The sequence below is a fragment of the Carcharhinus amblyrhynchos genome, chromosome 1 (genome assembly GCF_965287045.1).
Source record: "Carcharhinus amblyrhynchos chromosome 1, sCarAmb.v2.hapA, whole genome shotgun sequence".
NCBI lineage: Eukaryota > Metazoa > Chordata > Chondrichthyes > Carcharhiniformes > Carcharhinidae > Carcharhinus > Carcharhinus amblyrhynchos.
In genome coordinates this window covers 109,098,015-109,110,891 of record NC_137324.1, presented here as the reverse complement: position 1 = coordinate 109,110,891, position 12,877 = coordinate 109,098,015, and the positions used below count along the sequence as shown (strand labels likewise).

At 41.9% G+C, this 12,877-nt stretch overlaps 1 protein-coding gene across 3 annotated transcripts in view; it reads left to right on the top strand.

Moving 5' to 3' along the window:
- The first annotated feature begins 41 nt into the window (after positions 1–41).
- Positions 42–12,877, top strand: part of sdad1 (SDA1 domain containing 1) — a 53,643-nt gene continuing 40,807 nt past the window's right edge. Inside the window, exons 1-2 of one of the 3 annotated variants that reach the window (XM_080190833.1) lie at positions 42–194; positions 12,453–12,557. In XM_080190833.1, the coding sequence (XP_080046959.1) occupies positions 165–194; positions 12,453–12,557 (135 nt within the window). In that variant the 5' untranslated portion in view covers positions 42–164. The other 2 variants (XM_080190843.1, XM_080190825.1) reach the window with 2 other exon arrangements.

Below are 12,877 nucleotides of genomic sequence, written 5' to 3'. Positions count from 1 at the left end.
AAACATTAAAAAGGCACAGGCTGCAGTTTGTCAACAGCCAGAAAAGGCACACGTCTACCAGAATACAGATTACGCGTGGTTAGGTATATTGATATTCAAGTTACATGTAATACCCTATGCAATAATTAAATCACACTTTACTGTCCGTAGATGTTCTGAAAGTCATGATGTGGAGATGCCAGCGTTGGACTGGGGTAAGCACAAGAAGAAGTCTCACAGCACCAAGTTAAAGTCCAACAAATTTATTTGGCAGTACTAGCTTTCAGAACATCAAGCTCCTTCTTCAGGTGAGTGAGAACTTGTGTTCACAAATAAGGCATATAAAGACACAAACTCAATTTACAAGATAATGGTTGGAATGCCAGTCTTTACAAGTAATCAACTCTTAAAGGTACAGACAATGTGAGTGGAGAGAGGATTAAACATAGGTTAAAGAGGTGTTTATTGTCTCCAAGCCCAGGCAAGTCATGGGCGTTACATGGGAGTTACAGGTAGTGTGACAAAAATGTAAGATCCCAATTTGAGGCCATCCTTAAGGAGCCATTTTATCAATACTTCCTGAATTAGTGTGTTTCTAGTTGAACAATTTCTTCTAGTGTGAACACTGACTTTAATAACTTTACACTTAACTACAACTCCCATTTTATCTCCAGTAGATACTGGAAGTGTGGGATTGATGCCTAGGCATTTCTGGGGAGGGGAAATGGAGGGCGCGAGAGAGGTGGTAGAAATGGGTGTCATTAGTGTATAGTCATTAGTGTATATGTAGAAGCTGATCCATGTTAACTGGTGATGTGGCCAAGGGACAGCATGCCCACGATGAAACCAAGAGAACCTAGGGTAGACGTGGGGGACTCCGGAGGTAACGATGCAGGGTTGGGAAGAAAATCCATTGCTGGAGATGCTGGGACCTCTACATCAGTTACAAAATGAGGATCTGCAGTCTTGGTATATATGTGTTTGTTTTATTCTCCCACCATAGTACTGAATCTTACTGTGCTTTGTTAGTTTGAATGTTTCATGTTCTACTAAATTCAATTTAGTAATTCACAATTTCTATATATCATGGCTATTTTTGATGTCTCTCATTATGCCTCCTTCAGTTTCCTGCTAATATCTTGTGTTCCACCTAAGCACTTTGCAGATTTCGTTTCCTGCTGAAAGTACTTTTTTCTTCTATTCCCTTGTTCTGTTCCTTTTTAAATGTGGTCTATTTGTAATATCTTCCATTCCTGAGGAACAGTCCATGACGAGAAACATTGACTTCTGTTTTTCCAGATGCTTTCTATTCTGTTGACTATTGATATCCTTTTATTTTCAGGGTTTAAAGATTAAGTTCTAGAAATAAAATAACTAGTAAATAATAACTAATTTGAGAGTAAGAGCACAATTAACAAATAATGATTGCAGCATCAGTTAGCAAAAATAGGAAATGGTTGTGAAGAGTTAAACATAGGGATGTGAGACTAGAAAATGGCAAAATTCAGTGAGATAAAAAGAGGTATCACCCAAATTAACTAGGTAAGAAAGTCAACAAACACGGCAACTGATTAGGAGTAAGGGATCTTTAAATACTGCACAAATTAGAGACAGGGTATATTCCTGTAAGACAAACACAGGCGAATTCAAGGATCGATTCTGAATCAAAATATAAATGAAAACTGAAATGAAATAAAAGAGATGCATTTTTTGAAGAGAGAGAAATTGCAGATAAGGGAAAGAGAGAGACAGGTTTTGTGTAAGTGTGGGAAGGTTGAGGGAAGGTGAAATATATAATAAATATATATATATAATAAACAAGGAAGTTGGGAATGGAAGCAGCAGGGGATGCAGTGGCAAGTGAGTATCTGAGATTGGGGAGCGTAGGTATTCTCTACCCATCTTTCCTTGTTGCCAGATGATTGATCATCCTTCCAGTACTGGTGGACTCCTGGTTTGCCCATCCTTCATAGTACAAGATCTTGTAGGTGGCATATTTGCAATAAAAGTGAATGTTCTGAGATATGACAGCACAATTAGATAGGTTTCCAAGATCTTGTACTATGAACCTACCTAATTGTGCTGTATATTGTAGGTGGCATATTGCAAATATGCCACCTACAATATCCAGAGCCTATAATTTATTCCCTGCTCTGAGCTTTTACATATCCTGGATTCATCTCTCAGTATTGTCAGATCCCACAAATCCCATGATTCATTCTTACTCGGCGCTTCTGTGCAATTGTATCAGTTACTGGTCTCTCAACCAGTTTCTCTGAATTATAACATCATTCCCTTTATGTTGCCAACTCAATCTTCCCCTCATGCTCACTCTTATCTTTGAGATCTACCTCCTGTTCCCTTGACCTAATTTCTACTGAACACCCAATTTCCCTTCCTGATCCCATTCTAAATGACAATGTGAATGGTTCCCCCCTTCTTCGGGTATTATTCTCTTTTTACACATTTTCATCATCACCCTCTCAAAAAATGTAAGCTCTCTATCCTTGCAGCCGACTGATTCAATCCCAATCTTCCTTTCATCTGCAAAGATCTAACATGCTGTTGCCCCCCAAATCAATGTCCAATTTTTCCATGGCTAAATGCTTGAATCAATCCAAGGAAGTTTCTATCTGCCACAGTACTGAAAGAGCCCAGCCCAAAGTAACAGATGACCCTCTGTGACAGTGACCATATTGCATTAATCTCATTGTTCTCCTCATCCTCTCTCTAACTTTGGAGACAATTGACCATAACAATATTCCTCCAATGTCTCTTGTCCTATACAGTGGGACTATCCTTGTTTGATCCAACTCTCACCTATTTGATTGGAGCTACAGCATCTCCAGCAATGGATTTTCTTCCCAACCCTGCATCGTTACCACTGGAGTCCCCCAGGTCTACCCTAGGTCCTCTTGGTTTCATCGTGGACATGCTGTCCCCAGGCCACATCACCAATCAACATGGATCAGCTTCTGCATATACACTGGTGACCATACACTGATGATATCCATCTCTACCACCTTTCTCCAGCCTTCCATCCCCCCTCCATGTCATCACACTTCTTGTCCACAATCCAATCTTGGATGAGCCACAGTTTCCACTAGCTGAACACCATCGTCTATGCTGCTGACATTGTCTTATCAATGATGCGGAGATGTCAGCATTGGACTGGGGTAAACACAGTAAGAATTCCACAACTCCAGGTTAAAGTCCAACAGGTTTATTTGGTAGCAAAAGCCACTAGTTTTCGGAGCACTGCTCCTTCATCAGGTAATTGGAAGTTCTGTTCACAAACAGGGCAAATAAAGACACAAACCCAATTTACAAAATAACGGTTGGAAGGGGGGATTCCCACTTACCTGATGAAGGAGCAGTGCTCCAAAAGCTAGTGGCTTTTGCTACCAAATAAACCTGTTGGACTTTAACCTGGTGTTGTGAGACTTCTTACTATGTTCTCTTATCCTCCACAGGTCTTATTTTCTGTTGTGCAATCCACCCATCCAAAATTTTAAAAAGTCCCAGCTAAATTCTAATCAAAATAAAAACCACAATAACGTTCGAACTAAAAGCAAATCCCCGAGATAATCCGTTGACGATAGTTAATCAACTTCGAAAGATTATCGTGTTTTTAAAGGTTTAGATGTAACGACAGCAACTGAGGAACGAAATCTCAGCACTTGCAGTTGTTCTTTAGCTGGGGATTTTGAATTGGTTGTGCTTTGTCGCTGTGAGTTTTGACCCCGGGCGGGCACGGTAGGAGTTGGCGGTTGGGACGTGAGGTTGTGAGCAGCGGCGGTTACGGTGAGGCCACGTGGTCCGGAGGTCCGGATCCCGGCAGCTCGAGCCATGTCCGCGAGGAACAACAACAGGTTGCCTAGTAACCTGCCGCAGCTGCAAAACCTCATTAAGCGGGACCCGCAGTCTTACACAGAGGAGGTGAGTGAGTCCAAGGCCCCATAACGTCGGTTCAATGTTACATGTACCGGTATGGTGATAGTGCCAGGAAGCCGGGTTCCCTTCCAGCATTAAGTCACTGTCTGTGTGTGGACCCTGCACGTTTTCTGTACAGGTTTCCTCTGAGGAGATGCCGGCTGGCTGGTCCTTCGTCCTTCACTGGATGAAGCAAGCACTCTGAAAGTTAGTGGCTTTTGCTACCAAATAAGCCTGTTGGACTTTAACCTGGTGCTGTGAGACTTCTTACTAGGTTTCCTCTCACAGTCCAGAGATGTGCAGGTTAAGTAGCTTGGCCATGCCCCTCAGTGTCCCAAGATAAATATGTAAGATTAAGAGGATTAGTGGGGGTAAAATACATGGGGTGAGGGAATAGGGTCAAAGAGTCAGTGCAGATGAAATGAGCTGAATGGTCTCTTTCTGCAATGTGGGGTTCTATGTATCATTCCCCCATCCACACAATGACTATGGTAGCTCATTGTAACCCTGTGATAATTTTATCAATGCCAACCAAAATAAACCTGTTATGAGTAGATTTTATTCTTATGAGCTATCTCCAGCATACCTCTAATTCAATTTTTTACTCTCATTTAAAACTGTACTCTAAATCTTCTGCTTCAGTCTCTTACCATATATTAAGCTGATCTTACTCCACACTCCAGCTGTGTGACACTACATTCTGCACACTCCAGCTGTGTGACACTACATTCTGCACCCTCTTCTTTCCTTCTCCCCTATGTACTCTATGAATGGTATGTTTTGTCTGTATAGCATGCACGAAACAATACTTTTCACTATATCTCAATACATGTAATAATAAATCAAATCAAAAAGTGATTTCCATTTCAAACACACTTCAATCAGTGTCAGCTGTGACTCAGTTTATTGGTAGCACTCCCAGCTCTAAATTACAAGGTTTATAGAATCCCAATAGTGCAGAAGGAGACCATTGGGCCCATCGAGTCTACACTGACCACAATCCCACACAGGCTGTATTTCCCTGATACTAGGTTCAATTTAACATTGCCAATCAACCTCAACCACACATCTTTGGACTGTGGAAACCCATGCAAACACAAGGAGAATGTGCAAACTCCGCACACTGTGACCTGAGGCTGGCTCCCTGGCGCTGTGAGGTATAATTGCTGACCACTATGCCATTCTGGATTCTGGTTGCAGCTGAGCATGGAAATCGAGGCTGACCCTCCAGTGCGGTATTGAGATTCATGATATCTAAAATATTAGGGATTTCTGTACCACCATGACACAAACTACCCAGCGTTGCCTTTCCTTTGGATTGTATTCCAGTCGGAGGTTTGATCCTCAGGATGAAATGTTAAACCCCCCCGTCTCCCCGTTCAGGTGGATGTAAAATATCCCAGGCTCTTTTTCAGGAAGAGTAGGGAAGTTTTCCGCAATGTCTTGGCTAATATTTATTCCTCAACCGTCACCACAAAATGTATCATATAATCATTGTACTGACATTTGCAAATTAACCACTTTATTTCATAAATGACAGACTTGCATTTGTACTTTTTTTTCCTGTGGAATGAAATCCAAAGGAAAGGCAGTACTGGACAGCTTGCGTTGTGATGGTACAGAATTCTCTGATGTTTTGGATGTCATGAACTCTTATCCCCCTCAGTCCCTGATGTGCCTTGATACTACATTTGATTTGATTTATCAGGAGCATTGTTCCTTGCACATGTCACAGACAAAGTATGCTGTTCATAGACTATGTAGGGGAGAAGGCAAGGAGTCAGTGCAGAACGTGGTATTACAATCATAGCTAAAGTGTAGAGAAAGATCAACTTAATATAAGGTGAATACGTTTGAAAGTCTGATGGCAACATAGGAGAAGCTGCTCTGATCATGGCCTCAGACTTTTGTATCTTTTTTCTGACGGAAGAAGGTGGAAAAGAGAATGTTCGGGGTGTGTGGGGTTGTTATACATACTGGCTGCTTTTCCATGGCAGCGGAAGTGTAGAGGAGTCAACGGATGGGAGCCTGGTTTGCGTGATGGACTGGGCTATGTTCATAACGCTTTGTAGTTTCTTGAGGCCTTGATCATAGCAAGAGCTATACCAAGCTACATCCTGAAAGGATGTTTTCTATGCTGCATCTGTAAAGATTGGTGAGAGTTGTAGCAGAATGCCAAATTTCCTTGGCTTCCTGAGAAAGTAGAGGCGTTCTTGTTGACATGGCGGGACTAGGATGAGTTGTTGATGATCTGGACACCTAGCAACTTGAACCTCTCAACCTTTTCCACTTCATCCCCATCGATGTAGACAGGGGCATGTCTACAACACTTCCTGAAGTCGATTGACTACCTCCTTCATTTTACTGACATTAGGAGAAAGATTATTGTCGTTGTAACATTTCACCAGATTATCTCTTTCCTGTACTCTGTCTCATCGTTGTTTGAGATCCGACCCACTACAGTGATGTCATCAGCAAACTTGAAAATGGAATTGGAGCAGAATTTGGCCACATAATGATCAGTGTACAAGGAATATAGTAAGGGGCTGAGGACACAGTCTTACAGGGCACTGGTGTTGAGAATAATTGTGGAAGAGATGCCGTTGCCTATCCTTACTGAATGCAGCCTGTGGGTTAGGAAGTCTGGGACCCAGTCACAGAGAGAGGAGCCAAGCCGTAGACCACTTGGAGAGTTTGGAGATGAGTTTTGTAAAAATGACAGTGTTGAAGGCTGAGCTGTAGTCAGTAAGTAGGAGTCTCACTGTGATGTTAGTATATCTTTAAGAGATGTTTGTTTCAAAATCATATTTTCTGCAGTTGTAAGCCGGCCTTTTTGCTTCAGTTGTTTTTCATTAAGGTGCCTGTTTGTCTGGATATGTCCTATTATTGCTACTTAATTGGAGGTTTGTTCATTTTTATGGTGGGTTCTTTTATGACTCTGCATTGCTAGGAGGAAAAAGAGTTTATAGAAGTTTATTTATTAGTCACAAGTAGGCTTACATTAACATTGCGTTGAAGTTGCTGTGAAATTCCCCTAGTCGCCACAATCTGCCTGTTCGGGCCAATGCAACTAACCAGCTCGTCTTTCAGATTGTGGGTGAAAACCGGAGCACCCAGAGGAGACCCGCTCAGACACAGGGAGAATGTGCATACTCCGCACAGACAGTGACTCAAGAACATAAGAACATAAGAAATAGGAGCAGGAATAGGCCATCCGGCCCTTCGAGCCTGCCCCGCCATTCAATAAGATCGTGGCTGATCTGTCGTGGCTCAGTTCCACATTCCCGCCCTCTCCCCATAACCCTTAATCCCCTCTCTTATCAGAAACCCATCAACCCGCGTCTTAAAAATATTTAGCGAGGTAGCCTCCACCACTTCAATGGGCAGAGAATTCCAGAGATTCACCACCCTTTGAGTGAAGAAGTTCTTCCTCAACTCCGTTCTAAACTGCCCCCCTTTATCTTGAGGCTGTGCCCCCTAGTCCTACTGTCCTTTCTGAGCGGGAAGAATCTTTCCACCTCTATCCTATCCATCCCATTCATCATCTTATACGTCTCAATGAGATCTCCCCTCATTCTTCTAAACTCTAATGAGTACAAGCCTAGTTTATTCAGCCTCTCCTCATAGCTCAACCCCCTCAACTCCGGCATCAGCCTAGTAAACCTCCTCTGTACTCCCTCCAAGCCTGGAATTGAACCCAGGTCCCTGACGCTGTGAGACAGCAATGCTAACCTCTGTGCCACTGTGCTGTTAGTTGGCAGATTAGGTGGCAGGAGTTCTTTCATTTTCCATTCTGAGCTGCAGCTTTTGAGCTTTTGGTTTTAGAAGGGACAGCAAGCTGAAAAGTAGTTTCTCTCTCTCTCCCTGAGTTTGGAAATTCTGTAAATCAACTGATTGGAGACAAATTTCACGAGGGGCCACGAGCTTAGGGTGAGGGGGTAGAGGTATAATTTGGATGCTAGAGGGAGGTTTTTCACACAGAGGGTCATGGGGGTATGGAATGCACTACCAAGTAAGGTGGTGGAGGCAGGCACGCTGGACTTGTTTAAGGTTTACTTAGATAGGCACATGAGCGAAACAGGGATGGAGGGTTTTAGGAGACGGTTTTAAATAAGGATCAGAGCCTCGGGACATTCCTGGAAATCTAATGCTACATGTGTTGATGTTTTGTCTCTTTTACTCCGCAGGTGCATCGGTCCACCTTGTTGTCTAACGAGGGGCATGCACACAGTGGGTCGTGCGTGGGCTGCTCTTGGATGTTTCGAGAGTGGCCTAGTACTTCGTGTTGTTTGTGTATGCTTAAAACTGGACCAGCAGGTGGGCACCACAACAGCTCAGTGACAATCACTGCTAGCTGTGCAGATACATGGATTTGGGCCAGTGTCTGTGGAAGTTTGCGTGTTCTCCCTGTGGTTGCGTGGGTTTCCTCCGGGTGCTCCGGTTTCCTCCCACACCCCAAAGATGTGCTCTTAGGCTGATTGGTGTAACAAATTGTTCTCCCCTGAATCTGGTTTCCAATGGGGGTACCATAAGCATAGACATGGGTCATAATACATTGTTAAGATGGCGGCACGGGCTCGTTGGGCAGAAGGGCCTGTTTCCCGTGCTGTGTTGTTCTTTGTTCTTTGAAAGTAAGGTCTTGCCTTTCTGAAGGGGGAAAGCGGCTGTTGGTGGCTTGCTTAGAGTCTCTGTGTTTTGGGAAGCTGTTCTGACTTCAAACTATTGAGTCTATCCAGAGAACTGCAGACTTCATCCAAAGAATTCAATTCCAATGTCATGTGAGCATTAGTGTATGCTGTGTTGAACCTGTTTAAAGGGTTTTGTCTATGCCAAGAGTTTGGTTTGATTGGGACAGCTCTGATATTCATTATGGGTTATACATTATCATGGTTGTTTTGTGTTGTTTGTAACTGATAGAAGTTATTGCTAATATTTTTACTATACATGCAAACTATATTCTTAATTAATCTGTGCGCTGATCAAATGTGAGGAGCGAGCCATCAGACCTACTTACCCCCATTCAGTTTTCCTCCTATCCTTCTATCCATGTTTCATAGCCTTGCAGCTCCCTTTTGAAGTTCAGCTTGTTTTAAATTGAATCTGATAAGAAAATGTCTTCTTACATTGCTTTCATTTGTGTTTTTCTTTGTGTGTTTGTATCTCTGTCTCTTCTGCTCCTTACAGCACATAAGGAGTGATTCAGCTTGCTGTGCTTTTGGAAAATGCTGTCCAATTTAGCTCCATAATCCTGCGAATTAGTTCTCTTCAAATACATATCCGACTGCTTTTTGAACATAAGAACATAAGAAATAGGAGCAGGAGTAGGCCATCTAGCCCTTTGAGCCTGCCCCGCCATTCAATAAGATCATGGCTGATCTGAAGTGGATCAGTTCCACTTTCCCACTTTCTCCCCATAACCCTTAATTCCCCTATCAGAAACCTATCTACCCGTGACTTAAATATATTTAGCGAGGTAGCCTCCACCACTTCAACGGGCAGAGAATTCCAGAGATTCGCCACCCGTTGAGTGAAGAAGTTCCTCCTCAACTCCGATCTAAACTCCACCCCGCCCCCGCCCCTATCTTGAGGCTGTGCCCTCTAGTCTTGCTATCCTTTCTAAGCGGGAAGAATCTCTCTACCTCTACCCTATCCATCCCCTTCATTACCTTATACGTCTCTATAAGATCCCCCCTCATCCTTCTAAACTCCAAGGAGTACAGACCCAGTCTATTTAGTCTCTCTTCACAGGCCAACCCCTTCATCTCCGGTGAACCTCCTCTGCACTCCCTCCAAGGCCAATATATCCTTGCGCAAGTGCGGCGACCAAAACTGCGCACGGTACTCCAGCTGCGGCCTCACCAGTACCCTGTACAGTTGCAGCAAGACCTCCCTACTTGTATATTCCATCCCCCTCGCTATAAAGGCCAGCATTCCATTCACCTTCTTGGTCACCTGCTGCACCTGCAGACTGGGTTTTTGTGACTTGTGCACAAGGACCCCCAGGTCCCTCTGCACCGTAGCATGCTGCAGCTTTTCGCCTTTTAAATAATAATCCCTCTTACTATTATTTCTGCCAAAGTGGATAACCCCACACTTGCTAACATTATACTCCATCTGCCAGATTCTCGCCCACTCGCTCAGCCATGGAACATTCCAAAAGAATCCATACCATCACCTTTTTTAACTGGGCAAATTATTGAGGGAACCTAAAGAAATTAGAATTAGTCTCACAGGCATAGGTGATTAGCTGTGATTTTTTATTTGTAACTACCTGGAACATGGCTGGAGCTAATTCTTTCGCATCAAAATTCAACTTTTTTGGGAATTGGAGTACCATTAAAGAAAAAAACATATTTAATATTTTCCTGGCTTCCCCCACACTGTAATACTTTCTAGAACACAAGACAAAAGCAACAATAAATAGCTTAATTTTATATCAATTTTACCTGAGATTAGATTTTGACGTTTGTCCTCTTGCCTTTCAAATTATTTTGCACAATTTCTGATTATAAATTGCTCAATGTTCACAAACAATATTCTGTCAGTATAGCTGACTAACACTGAAAAATTGGATCCTGACTTGCACAAAGTCCCATTCCCTATCACCCTTGTGCTCACTGACCTATATTGATTTCCAGTCTGGAAAAACCCTGAATTTAAAATGCTTATACTTGTTTTCAAATCTTTCCGTGGCCTCATCCACTCTATTTCCCTGTAACTTCCTTTAGCCCCACAATCTTCCAAAATATCTGTCCTTCCAATTCTGTCTTTTGAGGCATGCCCGATCTCTTAGCATTAGTGACTGTGCCTTTAGCCTCTATGGTCCGCTTCGAATTCCCTCTTTGAATTTCTCTACTGCTTTAAAATGTTCCTTAAAACTTGTCTCTTTGCCCAAATTTTTGATCGATTTCCCCAATATCTCTTTAATGGAGGTTGGAGTCAAATTCTGTTTGACATTGTTGTGAAGTGCCTTGAAAAGGTTTATTAAATTAAAAGCAGGTTGTTGTGGCTATATTGCAAAATCCAAATGCAGTTCAAAGTCACAGCTTTGAACAAAAATATCAAATCCAAGACTGCTTTTAGGGATTTAAATAAAAATTTTAATGAAGCTACATTAAAAGAGAAATTTTCCATACTTTTTCCTTCCCTGAACAAATTATTGTGGAAGACAGTTTCAGTAGCAGTGAATAATTAATTTTCATTGTTTGCTATGGGAGAGATCATTTTGGACCCACGGTGGGGCAGTGGTAATGTTACTGGACCAGTAATGCAGAAGCCCAGGCTAATGTCCTGGCGGCATTTGAATTCAAGTATTAATCTGGAGCAGAAATGCTAGTTTTCTGAATTGATTTGATTTATTATTGTCACATGTATTAGTATACAGTGAAAAGTATTGTTTCTTGTCAACTATACAGAAAAAGCATAGCATACATAGAGTGCAGAATTAATGTTACAGTCATTGCTAGGATGTAGAGAAAGCTCGAGTTAATGCGAGTTGGGTCCATTCAAAAATCTGATGGCAACTGTTTTTTTTTGTTTTTGTTCCAATTCAATCAAATCAAGTCCAATTTAGAGTCTCAACAAGTTGAGACATTCCTGATCCAAGCTGACAAGTCAGGGCTCTCACCTCCTATTTTGGGCTTGATCTACATGATCTAAGCTGATTGGAGTAGGCATAGCTCCTCCTCCAAGGCTTGATCTCATTTGCATCTTGGACAAAAGGCCTAGATGCTGCTTTTAAAAATTGCTTCAAATGAAGCTGAAATGTAACCTATGACTTCAACCAAGCACAGCATGTTGATACTAGACTTGATCTTAGCCTGTCGTAAGATTTTTGTATTTTTTCCTGACGGAAGACGGTGGAAGAGAGAATGCCCTGGTGCATGTGTAATGGTGATCATGAAACCATTGCCAATTATCATAAAAATCCATCTATCTGGTTCTATGGTTCACTGCCACCCTTACCTGATCTAGTCTATATGTGACTCCATGGCAATTTGGGTGACTCTTAACTGCCCTCTGAAATGGTGTGGGTAAGCCATTTAATTCAAAGGCAGTTAGGGCTGGTCAACAAATGGTGGCCTTGTCAATGCCACCCATATCCCATGAACAAATAAAGTGGGCAAAACACAGTCAATCCTAACCCTACCCTCTGATTCACAAAGGTCTGGTTATGCACAGCAATGTGGATTGGCATTTGATAATGATTGCAGACAATGTAGTTGATAAATTGAATCATATAATTGTGAAATGTGTAATTAGGAATTGATTTCATATAAACCCTTGGACGTTTGAAAATCATTTGAGTGATTGATGGGAAACTGATGGCTAGACTGTGATCACATGGCCATATACTAATTATAAAATAACAGTGTATGTTACAAAGTGATACTTTTAACATTGAAACTAGCTATCATAGTACTATCAATGGAAGGACATAGCAGTTATTTATAAAGCTTCCTCATGTACTGAATGTAATTTCAAACTTGCTTATTAACAATTTCCATTGTCTATATAAAACATTTTTTATCTCCCAACAGTTCACACAGCAGTTTCATCACTATCAGTCTACTGTGCGGATTTTCAAGCTACAACCAGACAAGCCAAGTAAAGAACTTTCTGAACTAGTGATGTTTCTGGCACAAGTAAGTCTATCTGCATTGTTAACAGGGCGTTCTCAACAGTGCAATTTATCTGGGGCTAAGAACAATGTGAGCATATTCTCTCTTGTGAAGGTTGATTAGAATGCCTGTACGGTGTAGTACAAGGATAAAAGTTTACTGTTTCATTACAATACCTCTAACTTTAACGATTTGAATTAAACTTTATATGCATTTGTCATTAGTGGCAATGTTTCTTTTCCTGAAGATCATATTAATCACTGAGAATGATTTGAAGGAGTTATTTGTGTTCTGATTGTTGTTGCTACTCTCTGCAGGCATTGACTCCTTGCGTGGGACATTCA